This window comes from Talpa occidentalis, unplaced genomic scaffold (genome assembly GCF_014898055.3).
Source record: "Talpa occidentalis isolate TD23 unplaced genomic scaffold, MPIMG_talOcc4v2.1 talOcc4.16, whole genome shotgun sequence".
In the NCBI taxonomy this organism is placed as follows: Eukaryota; Metazoa; Chordata; class Mammalia; order Eulipotyphla; family Talpidae; genus Talpa; species Talpa occidentalis.
In genome coordinates this window covers 41,794,592-41,818,145 of record NW_023601653.1, presented here as the reverse complement: position 1 = coordinate 41,818,145, position 23,554 = coordinate 41,794,592, and the positions used below count along the sequence as shown (strand labels likewise).

General features: G+C 42.9%; 1 protein-coding gene across 5 annotated transcripts in view; it reads right to left on the bottom strand.

Annotated features, from left to right (window-relative positions):
- The window catches only part of SLC38A1 (solute carrier family 38 member 1), a 71,768-nt gene that overhangs the window by 28,705 nt on the left and 19,509 nt on the right, over positions 1 to 23,554 (bottom strand). For all 5 annotated transcript variants that reach the window (XM_054696276.1, XM_037514099.2, XM_037514097.2 and 2 more), the window contains 2 exons: positions 9,526 to 9,601; positions 9,143 to 9,258 (listed from right to left, as the gene is read on the bottom strand). In XM_054696276.1, coding sequence (XP_054552251.1) covers positions 9,143 to 9,258; positions 9,526 to 9,601 — 192 coding nt within the window. The remainder of the gene's footprint in view (positions 1 to 9,142; positions 9,259 to 9,525; positions 9,602 to 23,554) is intronic.

Below are 23,554 nucleotides of genomic sequence, written 5' to 3'. Positions count from 1 at the left end.
CTAAGCCCATACACATCTGGCCTGCTATATCCCAAACACAAGCACACGGCCGCTTTCTGTGCATCCCGGGTGTGAATGATACCGTTAAAATCCAGGCAGTATGTAGAGGCAACTTCTGGCAGAGAAACACAGGGCTTCAGAGGTCACGCTTTTGTCCTCCAGTAACTCTTACTGTGTACTTTTCAGGCTAAGTGACCTAGTGCCGTGCTCTCGACACGTGTGTACAGGTGTGTGCACACACACTTGTGCACACACACGCATGCACACACACACGCATGCACACACACACGCACAGCTCCTCCCTCCCCAGGGCCCCGAGAACTGACTTCTTGGAATCTTTTATCAGACCCATCGCAGATGAGTCATTAACCATAACTGCTCAACTTCTAAGCACAGTGGGTGGGACGGTCTCCTACACTTCCCGACTCTGTCTATGAGATGGTGACTTATGTTTAGCCCACCCACTGCTCCCACTTCCCTACTTCTGAAATTGTCTTGATCCAATCCAGGTCGGTAACATTCAATGACTGCGCTGTGCTTTCACATGGAGCTCAGTTGCTGGCAAGCTTGATGTGCCATTTCCAGTATTATTATTCCAAGAGGCTGATGCCAGTGATTTCTGCTGCCAGCTGAAGGACAATTTTCTCTTCAGATCATTTCTAAGGAACGGTGACTATACCTCAAAGAATTTGAAAATGAGGAACTGGTTGACAAGATGGGAGATGAGTGTCACCCTCCCCACGGACCTCCCGGGGGCAGCCGGAAGAGCTCATGACTTCCTCTTCACCACACCATTCTTATATCACTACACCCCATCTCATCTTTCCCTTGGAGGCAAAGAATCGCCTGTACCAAGTGTACTGAGTATATACTTGGAGTGTACAGAAAAGACAACATTCGACAAATATCACACAGGCCGTCTCTGCTACTAAGAGCAAAATTATCATCTTGGGTGTGAGTCTGACTTTTAGGGAATATATATATATATATATATATATATAAAAGTCATATAAATATAAAATATGAATTATATAAATATAATAAAAAGTATATAAATACAATATAAAGCATATAACTATAATACAAAGCATATACATATAATACATAAAGTATATATATAGAATATAAAGCATATATAAATATAAAAGTATATAAATATGAATATATAAAGCATATAATATAAAGTATATAATATAAAGTGTAATGTGAAGTATATAAATATAAAGTATATAAATAGAGTAAAAAGTATATAAATATAATAATACACATAAAGCATATAAATATAACAAAGTGTATAAATAAATAGAAAGCGTAGAATAGAGCACAAAGTGAAAAAGCAATGGCACTTCAAGAATACGCAGGGTATTTGCAAAGGAACAGTGTAATCTCACAATACAGAATTGGCTGAAAAATACTTAGAGATTTCAGAGAACTATGCTGAGACAGTTATTTAAGAATAAAACCTCCTGATAGACTGAGATGTCCATTTTTGGAATGTGACACCTATAATATATGGACAGAACTCTGGGTGATGCGCTGACTAAAGCTCTGGGTCCAGCTCTTCTTCTTTCTACCCCGCTGGAGGCTCAACTATAAAATCAGATGTGGAAGGAACAGGCACCTGGTCCCTGATCTCAGTTCACAGATCTGATTTTAGACTTTCTGGCATGCGTATTTATTGCTTGCTTTGTCAACACTGTGATTTACAGACAACACAATGTTGTGTCTTTTTGGTCAGAGGATGATGATAAACAGTCCACAAAAGTAAATACTGAGCAAAAGAGAGAAATCACCTGCAACTGAGGCAAACAACCAGCTACCAAGGGAAGGTAATTGCTATAAACTGACAATGACAATTACTATCCTCTTGAAAATAGCACTTTAACAATGAATGTCCTTTTAGTCATGCATACTAGCCCCATACAGTTTTTCTTAACCGCCTCTGAACTGTTTAGAACTTTTCAATGAGGGAAGCATTCCTGCGCTGACCTCATGACCCATGACATACCTACAAGCTGCTTAAATCTGAGGGTGAGTTAAGCGTTTTGGTTGATTTTCTTCTCCTCTCATAAGTTTGTAACAATTACAAGAGCCTTGGTTTTTGTTCTGAAGTCTTGTTTTTGATTTTGCAAAATCTAATTTTTACACATTCATTTATTCTAGGGCAGCTCTGAGATCAGCTCTAGGCAAGCACTGTTCTAGATCTCATTGGGGAGAAGGGGGCTAATTGGAACAAAGGATAATCAGACATTAATCCTGCCTTGTAGGGTTCAGAGTAGTTCAACAGGGAATGTAAAACACATGTCGAAAGACCAGAAGCAATCCTGGCTATTAGACATTAAAATTATAGGGTAAAGCGAGGAGGCGGTCCTTCTTTTGCCTGGAAGGATCAGGGAGGTATTTCTGGAGGAAATGCATCTAACCTGGACTTTTAGGTCCATTAGGATTTGGAGGCAGAGTAGAGGCTGGGATGGGGATGGGGTAGGAGAAAGGCAGAGGGGCACGGGCAGGCAGCCTCTACAGGAGAGCAGGAGGGTTGATGTGGCTATCACAGAGGCAACCAAAATAAGAGATTGGAAGTAAGGGGCAGGGCACCAATTGGTTTTTAATCATTAATAACAAAGTTTAATTTAATTCCTTGAAAGGAATTAAATGCAAAGATTCCTATAGACAAATCTTAAAAGGCACATGAAGGAAAATCAGGCAGTGGATATGAAAAATATGGAGCAATTCAGAAGGTTTATTGGTTTTGTAATACCCTTCTGGCATAGATTTTACTTGCTGTGACCATGAACTTGAGCACCCCGATCTATAATTTGGTAACTCAATATAACAAAACTTTTCATTACATTAAAGGTGACGTTTCTTAGTGGAACACTAGCAACACAAGTCAGGGATACCTGAGTTGACAAGGTAATTTTATTTTAAATTTTTATTTATTTTTGCGTAAAAGAACTGGTGTTTAGGCCAGAGGTGCAGTGGGTGAGAGGCTTCCCCAGAGACAGAGTGGGGAGCAGAACAGGTGGTTTGACTGAAATCCACTGCTGAGGGGAGCAGCGGGAGAGACAGGAGAGGTCTGCTGTGCCATGTGTGTCAGCTCGCTGGCCAGGATTGAACTCAGGCTGTAGTGGTGATAACACTACGACTTAACCCTTAGACCACCAACAGAGCCCATACATGGTGATTTTAAAGCTAAAGCATTAACATGCAGGTATCCATGGATGTGTATAAAATTCCTGTCATGCTGTAGACTAAAAATGCAAGTTTGGTTTTAGAGAATACAACACTGAAGAGCAATGAAGTGTTTGGACAGCACGGGGCCTGGGGCCAGGAAAGCCTAGCTCCCCTCCTTTCTGAGTCCTTATTAAGCGTCAGTTGCTTCATCTATAAAATCGTGATAACAGTTAACGCATAGTGTTGTTGGATGGGGATTAAATGAGATAATGTGACATATGTAGGTACCACTCAATAAATATTAACCATTTAGTTACTACCTGATAGAAATTACTACACAGGTAATACTGGCTCTCTTTCAATCTCTCTCTCTCTCTCTCTCTCTCTCTCACACACACACAGACACACACACACACACACACTCATTGACTTTCCGCAACAGCCCTATGGAACTGGTACTAATGAAGAAAAGGCTTTTTGCATGCCACTTTTCAAAGAATGCTTTTAGATACCTTATCTTTTTTAGTGGCATGACCACTACCCAAGTCAGCTAGAAAATGGAAAACAAGAACCAAAGAGGTATGAAATTATAATCAACTCACATAAAATCTAAACAATTGTTTGACACTGATTGTATTATTTCAGAATGAACATTTCAAAAACATGGTTTATAAACTCAGTGGTTATAATAAATTATGACAGCTCTTTGAGGTCTCAGAAGTATCGTGAAGTACATTCTCCATTTTCATTATTTTATGATTTAAACTGCTAAAAAGTTATGGGAAAATATACAGCATTTATTGCTTTATCAGAGTCTATGTAATAAAATCCCATTTACCTAGCACTATGTGGAGATGATATGCTCTAAAGAGATTGATTTTCTACAAAATATATGCCTTTTATTGAAATCATTAGAAAATATAACTTTCCTATTGGGCTGGGAGTGGGTGACACTATTATGAAATAAAACAAAGCCTATTATTCTTCCATGTTAATACTGACTTTTAACCCCAACTTTTGCTATGATAGGTTATAGGGAAACTGAGTAAAAAGGTTAGAAGCATAAGAGGAGCCTTCCTTCTCCAGGAACCACCACCTTTTTTTAAATCTCCTTCTGAGGAAAGTTTTACCCTGAAATACGTGTGCTCCAGGGCATCCCAGGTCGCTGCCTGGATACTGAGAACCTATTCTTCAGAACAGGTAAACTGAGGTTCCCCACCACCACATTTCCTGTTCCTCAGATGCAATTAGAAGGCCTCAGAATTCAGGGAAACACAGAACCTCACAACAGGATTATTCACTGAATCAGATGTGTGTTCAACAGGATGACAGCTATTATGCTTAGGTAAAAAAAATGAACCCCAAACTCATCCAAGTACCAGAAATCACCCCGGCAAGCTGCAGATGACCCAAGAGAAGGGCCGGGCACCCAGCCTCAGTGAGACTTGGAGGAGCCTTCCCAGCTGCTTTTCTAAAGAAGTCAGGGCAGGCTGGGCCTCCGGCTCCAGTATGTGTCTGGGACAGGGCCCTGAACCAGAAGAAATGTCTTGCTCCTGCCAACTGATTCTTGGCTTGGAGCAGCTGGCCAGAGTGAATGCTTGTTCTGAGGTAGGAGAGCTCTCATTTTGTTAAAAACTTGTAATTTTGTGAAAAGCTTATAAGGATCTTTCTACACATGCATTAACAAATCTTAGCCCAAAGATTTGGTATTTTGTGCTTGCTCTTAGTATGTATTGCAAACAGCAAATGATCTATAAAAGTTTCATCTGGGGGAAATCTCCCTGCAACAGTCAAGTTTACCTAATTCTCTTCTTCAATCAGAAACTAGAGTCATGAGATAGGAGATGAATTATCCCTGGGCCAGTGTAATTAAAAAGTAACTGAATTCTAGGAATGGTTGGTTGAATACCAGAAACTTACTCCTGCTCCCTCTGATATCCCAGTAAAAGGATTTTTTTTAAGGCATAAAACTTGTGGTCACAAGTTGTCATGAGACAACAGTAACAAAGCTTAGAACCTAGAAAACAGGCAGAGTTGAAACTTAAATTAGCAGTGGAGAAAGTCAAAACCAATCAAATGTAAACCACAGAATCCCCAAAAGGCCCTGGTGGAAATGGGGAATAATGAAGGGATGAGCAAAAAATAAAGAGAATCTGTAAGGAATATGGGGTAACTCAGGTTTTTTTTCACCTCCCACCACCAGCGGCTTTGTTTTGTTCCCAGGCCTCATTATCCACACATGATACTGCACTATACTTCAAAAAGCACTTGAGAGCAGGAGCACAGGGCATGTGCACCTATAATTATGGACACCAGGGCCACGAAGCCAAAGATAGTGGGAGCTGGGAGCTTCGATTGCTGCCTGCCTGCTGGTCTGCCTGTGTATACGGTCCACTGCTTCAGCATTCAAGGCAAGTCAGATATACCTAAGACTCCAAGATTCTTTTTCCATTTCCCTGAATCAACAGTGAACCTGCCAGGCCTGGGATAGCTGCACAATAGGAGCTCTTGGACTTCTTTCAAGAAATAGCTAGATTCCCCAGACAAGGCACTTACTCTGTAAAACTGAGCGATTGCTCCTCTACAACCTGGCAAAAGTCTGAAGATGCATACTCTGGAAAGTCTAAAATATAAACCCCTGGGTAAAAGACTAGGCATAATTTGTAGGGAAGAGGGTGCTGTAATGAAAAGGGGATGGAGTGAACACAGTGTGCATTTTGAGATACTCACACATCCCCCCCACCCCCTGCCCTGTTCTCTTTTCCCATCTAGTTCTCGGAAAGCTGACGACCTGGCCCAGGCCCTCCAGGCAAGAGAGAGAAGTTCTTCTCTGGGTGATGTGAACAGTCAAAGTGGAGAGCGATAGAGACACTGACACTAGTGGTTCCCCAGATAAAGGGCGATGGACAGCATCGCAAGTATAGCTGTTGTCGGTGAGTCACACTCACAGGTACCAGGCTCAGATTAGCCTGTTTCCCTTTCTTGAATATAACGGACAAAATCTGACCACCTGACATGTGAGGAAAGATTTTAAAATGAAAGCTAGAATCTGAGGATGTATATCCTAGAAAGTACAATGACCATTTACAGAAATGAAAGTAAAGAATTAAAAATCAGAGGACTAGCCCAGAAGGTCCAAAATCTGAATAACAGGTTCAGAAAGAAAAGAGAAAGAGGGGGAATGAATTTATCAACACAATAATGTGAGAACATTTATTCAAAATTGAAGACTGAATTTCTAAAACAAGAGAAAGTACCAGCCATGTAACACAATGATGAAGTTGGGCATTGCTCTGAAACTCCAGAACTCTGAGAACAAAGAGCTTTGACAAGTTTCCATAAAAAACCAGAAACCCTGGCTATAAATAAAAGCTCAGGAATCAGAAGTATATGTGACTTCACAATAGAAAGGCAAAGTGCTGAAGGAAAATTATTGCCAATCTGGAGTTCTTGATCCAGTCAGACTACACATGAAGGTCTCAAAATTTTATTTCTACTCATCTCTTCTCAGCAACAAAGCAATGAAATAAATCCAGAAAGAGGAGGATGTGGAACATGGAAACAAGGGAGTTAGCAAAGAGGGCTGATGGGCATTCCCAGAATGGTGACAAAGAGATGCTAAAGTAAATATATGTCCCATTCCTTAATCTGTGAAACAGGAATTAACAATAGCACCAGTCTTGGAATTGTAAGGATTCAGCATAAAACAAAGCCAGAGCTGTAAGAGTTATTATCAACAACTAATTGATTCTTTACACAATTATATTTGTCTATAACTTGATTCATATCAATAATTTAAAAAATCAATGTAAATGTATTTCTGAATGGAACATATTTCCAGCTTTAGAATGAATGAAAATAGAACTATCAGATTTTGAAGGTTGGAAGGGTTCTGAGATTTCTCCAGTGCAATTTGCTTGTTTTAAAGAGGAGGAAACTAGCTGGGTTGCTAAGACAATAGAGCCACTGTGCAGAGGAACTGCTTGGCAGTCAGGTGTCTCAGCTGATGTAATGGAATTCAGAAATGCAGCTACATGAGCCACACCTGCAGGATCTTCAGTGTCAGTTTCACACATACAAACAAAAATCGTCATAGAAATGTCCAACTCTAAGCCTCCCTGGTGGCACAGGGGTTAAAGTCTCAGCACTATCAAGCTATCGCCAGCCACTGTGGCGTGGCCTGAGTTCTATCCCCAGCCCGGGAGCTACCCACATGGCACAGCAGACCTCTCCTGTCTCACCCTCTGCTCCCCTCAGCAGTGGATTTCAGTAGACCCGCCTGTTCTGCTCCCCACTCTGTCTCTAGGGAATCCTCTCAACCCTCTCCACATATCTGGCCTACATCCCAGTTCATGTATACATACATAAATAAATAAAATAAATCTTTAAAAAAAGAGAGAAATGTCCAACTCTCATTTTATCCTCAAACCTGACATTTGCACAAGATAGACAAAAACAGAAAGCCCACATCGAAAAATCCCTATCACTCCCTTGTAAAAAGAAGCGGCTCTAGTTGGATTGACTTAGGCTGACAATAAGGAAGAAAAACGCATTAAATTCATTGTCCTACACAGAGGCTTTAATTCTAGGAAGGAGCCTCGAGTGGATTTATACATACACATAAGAATATTAACAAGAAGTCTCAGCATGGGTTAGCATTTCTTATCTCTGAGCAATGGCCTGGGCAGTAATGCACTACCACAGTAGTTTTCGAGAGAATATACACAGTTTGGATTAATAGTTGTTTTGGGGCACTACTTCCAAGGAAATAACGCTCCCATTAAAATGACCCAGCAGGGCCTCCGTGGTGGTGCACAGTGTTAAGATGCAACCTGTGAAGCTATCTGCAGCCACTGCAGCATGAGTTCAAAATCCCCAGCCAGGGAGCAACCCACATGGTGCAGCAGACCTCTCCTGACTCGCGTGCTGCTCCCCTCAGCAGTTGATCTGCCTGTTCTGTTCCCCGCTCTGTCTCTGGTGACTCCTCCCACCCTGCACCTCTGGCCTGTACCCCAGTTCTTGTATGCACAAATAAATCTTTAAAAAATATGACCGAGCATGAAGATTATTGAGCAAGGTCAATGAAAAAGTGTTAGAGTGGTTAGGTCTGGGAGAGAAGAATTTCCTCCTTACCTCACCAGGCAAAGTGCCCCCCACACCCCTTTGAGGTTTAAGAGGAGCATCAAACTGGGTGAGAAGTTTTCTGGGATAATTTTGTTTCAACTGAAAATAAGCCCCCTGGACATCTGGAGAAGGTCCCACTCAACAGGAAGAAGAACTTATTTAAAAGAGAAAATTGCGCATTTTCTTTTCTCTCAAAGGAAAAGTACATGCTAATTTTTCACTTTCCAAACACTGAAAACTCCTATGCTTCTTGAATATTTACTGTAAATCAATTTATAGTTATCTTTGGGTACAGGCGTTGTGACAAGCCAAACATGCACTTGGTGACGGGCTGGGTTAATACCTCTTACCATTGATTACTGGGCTGAGACTTTTTTTTAAGATTTATTTATTTATGCCTACAAGAACTGGGGTACAGGCCAGAGATGTGGGGGTGAGAGGATTCACCTTAGACAGAGTGGGGAACAGAACAGGCAGATCTACTGAAATACACTGCTGAGGGGAGCAGCGGGCGAGTCAGGAGAGGTCTGCTGCGCCATACTTGGCTGAGACATGCAAAATCCAAAATACCCCCAAAATTTTGTTTTTACATGTTTTAATCCTTTTTATAAACACTCATTTCAGTATTTATGATTAGTGAAAGGATTCGCTCCTTCTTTCTTGCAAATATTAGGTGCATCTTCAAAAATCATTCAAACAAACACTATGAAGTGGGTAACAGCCAAGTTGGCAAAAACATGAAAATAAATACATTTAGCAATACTTTCAATTTCTTCTACATCTGAACAGAAACATCCAAAAAATACTATTTCAAAACAGAAAGTACTATAATGTCAGTACTCACAGAAAAAGTAAGATCCCCGTGTTGGCCAGGGCAAAGGCAAGTCCCAAAATCCCACTGCCCATAATGGCATTGCTTAGGTTAAAAACAGACATTCCCAAGGAGGTTGTTCCTGGAATCTGGAAAAAAAGACAAACATTCACACTAAGCAAAAACGTCCCCAAAAGTTCATCACAGCCTTTAAAGCACTGTAAGGAACCAATATAGTTCCTAATTCAAGATCTCCTTCCACAGTTATTCTTAAATGGGTTTTAGAAGAAGACACATAGGATGCAAGAAATATAGTGGTGAATAAAAGTAACTATGCTTTTGGTACAATGATACATGAATTAAACTGTCCCAAGTTATTTAAAAAAATAAGCATGCTTTATTGTAATAACACTTACATATTCATCACACTTCTTTTTTTCCAAATGGCTATTAGTGAGACTTCTTCGACTTTCTCGATCAGAAATAAACTTGCTGTAAAGACATGCATAACACATTTAATTTCAAAATGATTTGATATTTCACATTATGACAAAATAATTTACCACTTACCGAAACACATTACACATTAAAAGTTATCATTGGGTACCACAGCCCTATTCAATGCCCCCTACTTTTTGGAATTTTTGTTAATGTTAATTGTCTACATTCTTGTCTTACCAAATAAACCAAAAGTGCTCCAAGAGTAAGTACTTCACCTTATTCCTTTTTTGTTTGTTTGTTTTCTATTGAGCTATAAATGATATGACATTATACTGGTTTCAGGTGTACAACATAATGATATTAATGATATTGTTTATCAGTCTTCTCACCTGTGAAATGGGAGTAAAGCTTTTACATTTATCTCAAAGCATTACTGAAGAATTGAGAGTGTGTGTGTACAATGTCAGTACAGGGCTAGGAAGATAATCATTCCTCTTTTTAATCTCCTCTTCAGCGGGATTGGGACTTGAGAAAGAGTCAGAAGTCTGAGAAAGTGAACCAAATACACATATATACAAATAGGAACTCAGAATGCTCTAAGAATGATCAAATATAGTTGGGGATTCATACTGTAACTTTATGGCCTAAATTTATAATTTAAAAAAAATTCCCCATTATGAAAACAATAGTTATTGCAAAGAAAAGGCCATTATAGTCAAACTGTCTGAGTTTGATCCCCAGCCAGGGAACTGACCCTCATGGCACAGGAGAGTTGGGGCTCGCATGGAGGAAGGAGACGCTGCGAGTAAGATCTCCATTAAAAAAGTTAATAGGGAGGAAAAGCGGGCAGGTCCCAGTGAGAACTGGGACACGGAAGATAAACGGGCGGGTGACTCCAGCAAACTACCCGAAGAAGAAGGTTGCCATAAAAGAGGACTAGAAGGGGAGGAAAGCGCAGAACCCTGCTGCTCCCTCCCCACCCACAGAGGCGGCACTCTCCGACCGGCAGAGAGGAGGAAAACAACAAACTAAAACGACCAACAAGAACAAACTACAGCAGCAAGCGGGACTGTGAGTGGAAAGGAACTATTGCAGCCACCACACCCCATGAACAGGAGCTGCGGAGAACCCTGCAGGATTCGCCTCGGAGGTGAGCTCCGGGCGCCATTACAGAGACCCCGCCCCCCAGGAGGGCCAGGACCAGCACACAGCCCCGGGCCACCCGGTAAGCTTGCGCAGAAAGCAGCGCGTTGAAAAGCAAAAGCGATTGGATCGCGGTGCCCAGGGCCCCTTGCGCCTGTGACCTAGGCTTGCAGGGAGATGCGCGCGAAGACCCTCACTGAGGTGAAAGTCCCTCACTGAGTATCCAGGAACCAGGCACCCAGGCACGGGAGCGGGGTGCAAAAGACGCCATTCTGTGGACACTGAACTGGGCTACAGCCCGCGTCCTGGACCTGAGGGCTTTGGAACTGAGATCGGGGCACAAATTCGGGGCGTGGGTTCTCCATGACGGTGGGGCACAAGGCAGACACAGCACCCCAAAGCCGTTGAGGTTTACCCTACCATTCCCGCTCTGTTTCCTGTCCCATGGGGTGAAAAAAAAAAACAAAACAGCTCCCCAAGGGATCTAGGAGAGATCTCTGGTGCCACCTAGCGACTTGAAACCAGCAGAGGCTCCTGGAGGAGCCAGTGGCCAGCTGGGAAGTTAGCCCACGCCGGGCCTCTGCCGACCAGTAGTCTGAGCCCACAGGGGGAGCGAGTACCCAAAGCCGGGGCAGACCAGGCGCGCAGAAGAGTGTGCCTGAGACTGGACACGCAGGGAGTGTGTCCCGCATCGCCATTTTAGAACAGGGACATTTCTTCAGTAAAGACTGCCCTGCAGAAGGCTCCCTCAGGAGCCAGAGGTGAGCCGGGGAAGTTCGCCCACACCAGAACACCTCTGGCCTGCAGTCTAAGCCCAGAGGGGGAGAGGGAACCTACCGCCGGGGCAGACCAGGAGCACAGGAGAGAGTGTCCCCACATCGGCATTTTAGAACAGGGACCTTTCTTCAGTAAAGACTGCTTGAAACTGACAGATGGCTCCCGGAAGCCAGAGGGGAGCAGAGAAGCCACCCAAGATGCGGCCAGTCCCAGCAACACAGTGTCCCAACGCATACGGCAAATTAGAAAACAGACAGTAGGGAGTAGAAGAACCAAACACAGCAACAGAGCAACTCCTCAGGGAAGAAGCACACCACAAAAGAAACCAGCCCCCCAGATTGCAACGACAGTACTTGGAAGAACTTCTGAGCCTTCCAGAAAGAGAATTTAAAATTGCCATGATTAAAAAAATGACAGAACTCATAAAGGAAAACAATGATAAGGTAAAAATAATCAATGATCAGAAGAATGAATTGAGTCCCTAAAGAGGGAAGTAAAGAAATGCAGATCAAGAATTAATGGAAGAAACTAAAGAATTCTGGGAAAAGCAATGAAAGCAGAATAGATGAAATGGAAGAACGAATAAGTTCTCTTGAAGACACAGAAATAAAAAGAACCAAAACAGAAAAGGAAAGAGAGTACGAAGGAAAAAGAATGAAGACAGACTTCGGGAACTATCTGACACAATGAAGAAAGGAAATATAAGAGTTATAGGAATACCAGAAGGAGAGAGGAGAGGATGTAGGAACAGAGAAAATATCCAGGAGATAATTGAAGAGAACTTCCCAAATGTGAAGAAGGAGCTGAAAATTGATATACAAGAAGCAAGAAGAACCCAAACTTCCATGACGAAAGGAAAAATACAGCAAGACACATAATAGTGAAACTCCCAAGAATCCAACAAGGAAAAAATAATGAAGCTGACAAGAGGGAAGAACAAATAACATTCAAGGAAAACCAATCAGGCTGACATCAGACTTCTCTGAAGAAACACTACGGGCAGGAGAGAGTGGAAGGACATAGTCAAGACTCCAAGAAAACAGATGTCAACCAAGAATACTCTATCCCGCAAAGCTTCCTTCCTCTATGAAGAAAGAATAAGGACCTTCCCAGACAAACAGACACACCCCGGAGCTGCAGCTTGCCAGAAAACGCCATTCTGTGGACACCCAGAACCCCAGGGCTGACAGCCCGCGATGCTGGAAGACCCTCACTTTGGAACTGAAATCAAGGAACAAAATTCAGGCACGGGAGCGGTTGCTCCATACGGTGGGGCCCTGGAGGCAAACACTAACTCCCCAAAGACACGAGGGCTTGCAGGTGGATTACCCTACAAAATTCATTCTTTTCCTGTCTCCAGGACGGTGGGGCTGACAAGGAAAAAACAGCTCAAAGCCGTTAAGGGATGGGTTCCATCCTGGTGCCAATGGACCAAAAAAAAAGCAGCAGCTCCCCTCCTGGAGGAGCCAGATGGCCATGGGGTGAAAAAAAAAAAAAAAGCCCAACCTCTAGGACAGTAGCCCACCTAGGGACAGCTCCAAGAAGCCACGCCAGCTCAAGTTGCCCAGTAGTCTGAGCCAAACAGTAGGAGCACCACAAGCCGGGGCAGACCAGTGCCTGAAAGTGACTGACTGGACACGCAGGGAGTGGGAGACTTCAACACACCACTATCAACAATGGATAGATCAACAAGACAAAAAATAAGTAAAGAAAGTAAAGCTCTAAATAAGGACCTAGAGCATTTGGGCTTAACAGACATCTATAGAACACTAAACCCCCAAAAAACAGAGTACACATTTTTCTCAAGCGCACACGGATCATTCTCCAGGATCGATCACATACTGGGGCACAAGACAAACATCAACAGATACACCAAGATTGAAATCATACCAACCATCTTTTCTGACCATGAAGGCATCAAGCTAGAAATAAACCATAAAAAGAAGGCAAGGAACTTTCCTACCTCATGGAGACTAAAAACCACACTACTGGAAGACCACTGGACTAATGAGGAGATCAAAGAAGGAAATTAAAAAATTCTTTGAATTGAATGACAAGGAGGACACCAATATCCTAAATGTATGGGACGCAGCAAAAGCATTAATAAGAGGAAAATATATAGCAATAGAAGCTCACATCAAGAAACAAGAAAGAACTCAAAGAAACAACCTAATCTCGAAACTCAAAGATCTAGAAAAAGAACAACAAAAAAACCCCAAAACCAGTAGAAGAAAAGAAATAATAAAAACCAAAGCAGAAATAAATGAAATTGAAACTAAAAAAACAATCCAAAAGATTAATGAAACCAAGAGCTGGTTCTTCGAAAAAATCAATAAAATAGACAAACCCCTAGCCAGGCTCACAAAAGAAAAAAGGGAGAAAGCACAAATAAACAGGATCAGAAATGAAAGAGGAGAAATCACAATGGACACAGCAGAAATAAAAAGAATAATCAGTAACTACTATGAAGAGTTGTATGGAAACAAGTTCAACAATCTAGAGGAGATGGACAAATTCCTACAACTCTACAATCACCCAAAGCTAGATAAAGAAGAAATAGAACACCTAAACAGACCAATTACAAGCAGCGAAATTGAAATGGTAATCAAAAACCTCCCCAAAAACAAAAGCCCAGGACCTGATGGATTTACAAACGAATTCTACCAAACATTTAGAGATGAATTGGTGCCTATCCTTCACAAACTCTTCCAAAAAATTGTTAAGGAAGAGACAATACCAAACACGTTCTATGAAGCCAACATTACACTAATACCAAAACCGAACAAGGACAACACAAAAAAAGGAAAACTACAGGCCAATCTCCCTAATGAACACTGATGCAAAAATCCTCAACAAAATTTTAGCTATCAGAATCCAACAATGTATCCATAAGATAATTCACCACGACCAAGTAGGATTCATTCCAGGGACACAAGGATGGTTTAACATCCGAAAATCAATCAACGTTATCCAACACATCAACAAAAAGAAATATAAAAACCATATGATAATATCAATAGATGCTGAGAAAGCTTTCGACAAAGTGCAACACCCATTCATGATAAAAGCCCTTGAAATTCTTGGGATACAAGGAACATACCTCAACATCATAAAGGCCATCTATGACAAGCCAACAGCCAGTATCATTCTCAATGGTGAAAAGCTGAAAGCAATTCCGTTAAGATCTGGAACAAGACAAGGATGCCCACTCTCACCACTGCTTTTCAATATAATACTGGAAGTCCTAGCCAGAGCAATAAGACAAGAGAAAGACATCCAAGGAATCCAAATAGGAAAAGAAGAAGTCAAACTATCACTATTTGCAGATGATATGATAATCTACATAGAGAACCCCAAAAACTCCACAGAAAAACTAATTCAACTCATCAATCAGTTCAGTAAAGTGGCAGGATACAAAATCAACACACAAAAGTCAGTAGCCTTCCTATACACAAACAATAAATCTGAAGAAGAAGAAATCAAAAAAAACCATCCCTTTTATTATTGAAACAAAAAAAATCAAATATTTGGGAATAAATCTAACAAAAGAGGTAAAGGACCTATACAAAGAAAACTATAAAACACTGTTAAAAGAAATAGAAGAAGACACAAAGAAATGGAAAGACATCCCCTGCTCATGGATTGGAAGAATAAACATTATTAAAATGGCCATCCTACCAAAAGCAATATACAGATTCAATGCTATTCCAATCAAAATTTCAATGTCATTCTTCAAAGAAATAGAACAATTATTGATGAAATTCATATGGAATCACCAAAAACCCCGAATTGCCAAAGCTCTCCTGAAAAAGAAAGAAGGGAATGGAGGCATCACACTCCCAGACTTCAAACTATACTACAAAGACATAATCATCAAAACTGCATGGTATTGGAACAAGAACAGACATACAGACCAATGGAATCGAATAGAAAATCCAGAAATAAACCCACAGATTTATGGTCAACTAATCTTTGACAAAGGAGCAAAGACTATGCATTGGAGCAAAGAAAGTTTGTTCAATAAATGGTGCTGGGAAAACTGGGTCGCTACATGCAAAAGAATGAAGCTTGACCACTACCTCACACCATACACAAAAATCAACTCAAAATGCATTAAAGAACTAGACATAAGACCTGAAACCATAAAATACATAGAAGGAAATATAGGCGAAACACTACGTGATTTGCACATCAAAGACATCTTTACAGATACATCACCCAAAGCAGTGATAGTGAAGGCAAAGATAAATAGCTGGGACTACATCAAATTAAAGAGCTTCTGCACAGCAAAAGAGACAATAACAAAAACAGAGAAACCCCACTGACTGGGAGAACATTTTTGCACCCAACACTAATGATAAAGGACTGATCACAAAAATGTGCAACGAGCTGATGAGACTCAACAACAACAAAGAAAATAACCCAGTCAAAAAATGGGCAGAAAAGCTAAAAAGAAACTTCTCTGAAGAGGAAATGCAAATGGCCAACAGGCATATGAAAAAATGTTCAACATCACTTGTCATCAGGGAAATGCAAATCAAAACTACCATGAGATACCATCTTACACCAGTGAGAATGGCACATATTAAAAAAAACTAGCAACAACAAATGTTGGCGAGGTTGTGGAGAAAAAGGAACTCTCCTGCACTATTGGTGGGAGTGCAAACTGGTCCAACCACTATGGAGAGCTGTGTGGACATTTCTTGACCTACTAAACATAGAGCTTCCATATGATCCAGCAATTCCACTCCTAGGTATTTACCCAAAGGACACAGAAACATCAATTCCAAAGAGCACCTGCACACCTATGTTTATAGCAGCACTGTTTACAATAGCTAAGCTTTGGAAACAGCCCAAATGCCCAAAAATAGATGACTGGATCAAGAAGATGTGGTACATATATACCATGGAATATTACTCAGCATTCAGAAAAGATAAACACATGCAATTTGCAGCAACATGGATGGCACTGGAAGGGATCATGCTCAGTGAAATAAGCCAAAAAGAAAAAGAAAAATACCGGATGGTCTCACTCATAGCAGGAATCTAGAAAACTTAAATAAGGGACCAGGAAAATGAATAACTATAAGAAAGTGAAAATCAAAATCAACAAAAAACTATGAACCAGAGACACTTTTTGCGGGGTGGGGGGCGGGAGGGGAGGGATTGGGGTCCGAATGGGGGGGTTGCAATTGTATGGGGAATATAAAAATAAAATTTATTATAAAAAAATAATAAAACATTGGAAACATGAAAAAAAAAACAATAGAATTGAAAGTAAGAAAAGAGAGTGGCTATTTATTGGGTCTGAGAGATTGTACATCAGCAATGAAGTGCATGGCTTTTTCTGTTTGTTTGCTTAAGTAAATAAAATACAGGAATGAAAATGAAAAAAAAATAAAATAAAATAAAGAAGACTGAGAGGTAAGAAAAGTCTCATTTGGTGGGAAAAATAGTAAAATTAGGAGAAGTCTTTAATTTAGGCCATAGACTTTAATTTACAACAGGACTGATTAAAGCAAGGGAAGAATTTTCTGACATGAAAACTGAATATTAGAAGATGTTATGGGATCTTCTTCCCTAAGATGGCAGAAAGACATTAAAGAAAGGGAACCCTTTCAAAGGTCCTGCCAATTAAAGCACATTTAGTCCATGAACTCTGAAAGAGATACAGGAACAAGGGAAAAGGGCTGGTTGATACAGGGTCTTGCGGCAAGAGTTGCCCCAAATTCTTTTAAGAAAATCTAAAGAGAGACTCAAATTTTGTTACATACTTCCTGGCTTCTAAAAACAATAACTCTAATGACAGATGAGAACAGGAGGTAAGTATTAAAATATGTGAACATTGGGGCCTCCCTGGTGGCGCAGCGGGTTGAGCGCCATGCTGTGAAGCTGCAGCCTCTGCAGCGAAGGCTAGATTCCCGGCTGGCCAGGGAGATTCCCACATGGTGTGGCAGACCTCTCCTGTCTTCCTGCTGCTCTCCTCAGCAGTGTCTTTGGTCCATCTGCCTATTCTGCTCCCTGCTCTCTCTGGTGAATTCTCTCACCCTCCCATGTGTCTGACCTGTACCCCAGTTCTTGTATAAATAAATAAATCTTTAAAAAAAATAAAATAAAAATTATGTGACATTTATCTGCATCCAGCTAGGATCATCTCCTATATTTCACCACACTTAAGGCAACAATTATCAGTAATTGCCCAAAACTGGAAAATATCATTATTCGTTGAGGTAGAGAAGAAATGCCAAAGAAAGAGGGTTATACTTTGACACAAACTTTTCTCATCTGCTCTCAACAGTAAGAGGCTTACAATTACCAGACACCCTGACAAGTCCTTTACTTGGATTTTCTCATCTGTTTTCACAATAGCTACTTGTAGTTGATACTATTATTAGCTCCATTTTAGAGAAATGAAGCAACTCAACCAAGTTACTAGTAACTAAATGTGGAACCAGGATTTGAGCCCAAGTAGGCTGACCACAGAGCCTAAATTCTTGCCTACAAATGGTATTGCATCCAACATTCCCCAACAATCCCATGAGGTAAGATGTTATTATTATTATCCCTGCCTTACAGGGATGGGACTAAGGCTTGGAGCATAGACCTATTGAAAAACCAGGATTTAACCCAAGTCTAAATAAAACCAAGTACCTACCTGCTCCCTCATTTAACAAATCCTCTGTAATGTGCATCCTATTGCTATGATGATGATTAAGGTGGTCCCTCCCCTACAGAACTCACACCTGGAGTTCTCCAAGGATTTTCTCATCTCCAAGTCTGATCTGGGGGTGGAGGGGTCATGTGGGCAGTTCCTAGGATCTCAGGACCCAACCCAGAATCTACATTTTGACAAGGTTTCCAGTTATTTCTCAAGCACATCAAAACTCCAGTGGTACCGGCCTAGCAGACATTTGCAAGATTTTGCTGTGCCACATACAGATTTCTGTCTCTATGGCCAAAGACCAGGGAATGAAATAAAATAACTGATTGGAATAGGGTAAATGTCTTAGTACCCAAGTGGCTCCACTCTTTTAAACTAAACATTAAAAAAGGATTTTTATCCTAGTGAGGGTTTCCAGGGAAAGAGAGGCCCCAGGGCCTCTCAGGTGCTGGGTATGTTCCACCCTGTAGGGTAAATGGTTTTTCAGATTTTTCTGCCCTCCCACCATTAGAATTGCCCTGCCTGATGGGGCACCTGCAGTTGTTACATTGTTGTAAGCTGTCTTATTTACTTCTGTGGGCCATGGGAGGAGTACTGACGTAGTCACCAAGAGAAGCAGAAGCGAGAGAGAGGCAGGAGAGAGAAGGGGAGGGAGAAGGGGAGAAAGAGGACAGAGAAGGCCAGAGTGAAGACTTGCCTGGGGCCTGAAGGCCTACTGGCCACCTGGCCCCTGACACCCCTGCGTGCCGTGTACCTGGTTGCTGTGATGCATGTAAAGCTCAATAAAAGCCTGAGAAACCCACCGAGGGCTCTAGGACTCCTCCTTTACCCGCCTGTCTGCTTGGATCCTAGAAAACCTGCTCAGTTCCCATCCTGGCACTACACACCTGTAGGGTAAGGAAAAATGTCAGGCTTTTCTGCCCTCCTGCCATCAGGATAGATGATGGATCCTTGCGGTCCTGAATGCATGCCTGATGGCGGGCACCTGGAGTAGGGTGTGGGCATAGGTAGATGAGATTCACCTAGGCTGACTGTGTTTTAAAGGGCAGTGTCACGGGGACGCCAGTAGAAGCCAAAAATGAACAGAAGCCAAAAGAAGAGAAGGAGAGAGAACGCCAGAGAGCCCAGATAGAGTGAAAATTTGCTGGGGGCTGAGAGGCCTGCCAGCCTCCCGGCCCCCCAGCACCCCTGCCTGCCGTGTACCCAATAAATCCCAATAAAAGACCTGCAAAAAACCACTGAGGACTCTGACTCCTCCTTTACCCAGTCTGCTAGATCAGAAAACCTGCACGGTGGTCTTCCTGCCCCTAAAATTGGCGTAGTCGGCAGGATGATCCATGCAGATGGGTATGGAGCCCTCCAAAGACCTGGAGGGATTAAGGAGTAACAGACTGTGTTTGGCTGTGACAACGTTGGAGGCATCATGGCGGCACAGGAGATGGACAAAATCTCAGAGCTACAGGACGAGACCTCGCGTGAAGGAGATGGCCTGAGAGGACCAGCCAAAGACCCCTGAGGCAGCAGAATCATCGGGGAAGGAAAGGACCATGATTCAGAGTTCGCCAGTTCTGATGGCAGGGAGAGGCCTAATGGACTTGGACTAATGGACTTGGACTGATGAACTTGGACTGACAATTCCACCAGAAGGCGGAGGAATTTTGGCAAGTTAAGTTTTTGGGACCCTGGGAGGATGCCATTGTTTGTACACCCCAGGAAATGGGAATCTGGGAGTGGCCAGTGGGCCTTGATGGCCAAAAGCAACCTGTGTATGCCCAGCAGCTAGGCAGAGGAGAAAAGCCAACTGAGAAGGCAAAAGCTGGTATTGATGCTAAGTTTGGGAAGCCCTGAGTGGCTGTTAAGCACTAAGTAAGCTGAGGAAGGCCAGTGAGTCTCATAAAATCACCTGTGGGTGATGCCCTGCTCGTTCTCGAGTGAGGGTGAGGAGCTGAGGAACCCGTCCTTGGGGAACGGGTGGGGAACGTGGCTTTGGGTGGAGCCCAAGCCAAAGAGGGGACCCGAGAGAGGCCACATGCAGAGTTTGGATCCTCGACCCATGTGCTTGTGCAATGGGTTGGCCTGAGTGCAGGGGTCTGCGTGTCGCATTGGTGGCTATGAAAGCCAAGTGTTGGAGCCACAGCCGACAGAAGCCCTGAAGGTTGGGCGATTACCCCCAAAGAGTAGAGAATCCCCAATCCAGGAGTGAGTGCATCCTGGGGGTGGATGCGGTGTGTGGCTTGTAGCCAAGACTACAGCCAGAGAAGATCAGGAAGCCTGACAGCTCCTGGCATGTGACAGAGATGTCTGAGTGATTTCCCCTCCCTCCTATGAGTAGTGCCTTCAGCAGCAGATGTGGTGGATCATCTGCTAGTACCAATAATTGTCTTTTGCCACTAGTTTGGTGCTCTGCCTGGACTTATTTGTGTTCTATTGTATTTTGTTATATTGTGATGTATTTCATTTGCTTTCGTGGGCCATGGCTGCAGTGTTCTTATTGCCAAGAGACATATGTTTATGACTTGAATATAGAGACTGATAAAGACTATATGGCAGAAAACCCTGAGGGGGTGGACTGTAGGGTAAGGAAAAATGTCAGACTTTTCTGCCCTCCCGCCATCAGGACAGATGATGGATCCTTGCAGTCCTGAATGCATGCCTGATGGCGGGCACCTGGAGTAGGGTGTGGGCATAGGTAAATAGGATTCACCTGGACTAAGATTGTGCTTTTAAGGGTGGCATCACAGGGACACCAGTAGAAGCCAAGAACGAACGGAAGCCGAAAGAAGACGAGAAGCGGAGCAAACACCAGAGAGCCCAGATAGAGTGAAGATTTGCTGGGGGCTGGGAGGCCTGCCAGCCTCCCGGCCCCCTCAGCACCCCTGCCTGCTGTGTACCAGGTAAATCCCAATAAAAGACCTGCAAAAAACCACTGAGGACTCTGACTCCTCCTTTACCCAGTTTGCTAGATCAGAAAACCTGCACTGTGGTCTTCCTGCCCCTACAACACCCTTTCCCCTGATGCTGGGGTTCTGCACCGGTTACTGTCATTCTTGACTGCATAGATATTTCATGCTCTCCTCTATGTATGTGGTGCTTAGACTTGTCCCCTCTGCAGTTTACTCTGGAGTTCTTGGGTGGGGACTCAGCCAGCCCTTCATTAATCTAATCATGTTGTTTCCAACTCCACCCACTGTGGCCTCCGCGCCCAGCACCCCTGAGCCCAGTTTCTCTGGTTTGGCTTCTCCATAGAAAAAAATGCCTTTCTTCCTGCCGGAGTCGGGGCATGGCTGTGCTGCCCACTACAGGCTTGTCAGTGGCTCTCTTTTCTTTGTGTCTACCCTGCTATCACACTGAGAAGGCCTGAGATCTACATCCTCAGACAGGTCAGAGGTTCTGGGCAGGGAAGCTGCTTGCCTTTTTAAAAACTCATTTATTCCTCCAGTGATAAGGGTATTTATTTGCGTTTGCCCACACTGGGTGTCTGCTTCATCCATCAGATGTGCTGACTCTCTTCCCTGGCTTGTCTTGGCCTGTCTTTTCTTTGGCTGCTCCTAAGAGCAGGATTGGCACAGAGCAGGTTTCTAGAATCCACCAGACGGGTAAAGGAGAGTCCTTGAGCCTTCAGTGGCTTTCTCAGGCTTTTATTGAGCTCTTACATATAGAGCAGCAACCAGGTACATGGCAGGCAAGGGTGCTGGGGGGCCTGGAGGACTGGCCTCCAGGCCCCCAGCAAGTCTTCACTCTGGGCTTCTTTCTCCCCTTTTCTCTCCTGCTTCTTTCCTGCCTCTGCTTCTCTCATGACTATCTCAATACTCCTCCCATGGCCCACAGAATTAAACAAGACAGCTTGCAACAACTGCCGGTGCCCCATCAGGCAGGGCAATCCTAATGGTCAGAGGGCAGAAAAGCCTGAAAATCATTTACCCTACACACCCTGACCTCACAACAATGGGATTCCCAGAGTTCAGCCCTGCACCATCTGATCTGTCTGTACCTCTGCCCCAGGCGAGCTCATCCTTCCATTCTATGTATTAAACATCTCCATGAACATTGGACACAGTGAGAGTTGATCAGATTTCCCCCCTAAGAATTTACAGGGAAGCACTGGGGGGTCCCCAAAGGAGAGGGTGTTCTGAGCAAAGGCAGCTTCCAGTATTATCTCAGCTAACTGATTATCAATTTGAAAGATTAGGTACAGGAACTGAGTAAGCATTTAGAAACTCCTATGGTGAAGTGGAAAATGTCAGACTGACCTGTTGATCAGCTGAAGTTGGGACATAGCCTGTAGACTGAAAGTTTCAGGGAACAACTGACAAAAGCTCTCGAGGCCACATGATTGATTTATGCATCCCAGCTGACTGTAACCCTTGCTTTAGGCAATAAATACTTTGTTACTAATTGCTGGGAACCCACACTTTGGAGAAAGATCTCCTCTGGGCTTGCCTTTGTAAATAAAGAGCTTCCCTCCTCCTCTCTGAGTGGTGCCTGGTTACCTGACAGAATCCTACTGTAATAATGACAATTTGACAAAGTAACTATGTCTATTAAACCCAATATTTAAAAGTGGGGTCTGGGTGAACTTAAGTGTCCATTGACAGACAAATGGCTAATGAGGATGTGATATACAGAGAGCAATGGAATACTACTCAGCTACAATTTAAAAGAAAAAATGAAAATCTTAAACCATTTTCAACAACATGGAGGAACTTGAGATTATGTTCAGTGAAGTAAGTCAGACACAGAAAGACAAATGCTAATGTCCTCAGTCATATGTGGAATATAAAGAAATAAAGCAAAGGAACAAATAAAACAAAAATAAACTCTTTGAGAGCAGACTGGAGGTTACCAGATAGGAGGAGGCCTGGCAGCGAGGGGGTGGGGGTGCGGGAGGTGGTGAAATGGGTAAAGGGATTCAGCTGCCTGATGACAGATGCAAAACAGACTTGGGGGGTGATGGCCATGTGCACAGATGCTGGATCCTAGCTCTATGCACCTGAAACTTCCATCATGCTCCAAACCGATACCAGGTACCTCAGTTAAAATGTATTAGCAATCAAAAGTGAGGTTTGTATTAAAAAAAAAAAAAAGCTCCATGAACTAGGTCAGTGAAAGAGACACAGTAAATAAAGAAATGAACACTTTACACTACATTTGCAGTAAGTAAGAACCGAATTCCACAAGACTAGCGGTCAGCACCCCTGGCTGGCCTTCCTCACCATGTGTGCAGACATGCCTGGCCCTGGCAGGTGCCCAGGTCAGAGGTAAGGACAGGCGCTTCTTCCATCCACCAGAGGGGCATGACCCCCAAAACTTAGTATTTTTGGCAAGTAGAAAGAGCAAGTTCAGATTCAAAGCTAAATGGTATAAATGACTGTCACTTTAAGGTCCTCCAAGTTTGCAATGCTTTGAGAACGAAGCTTCTTATA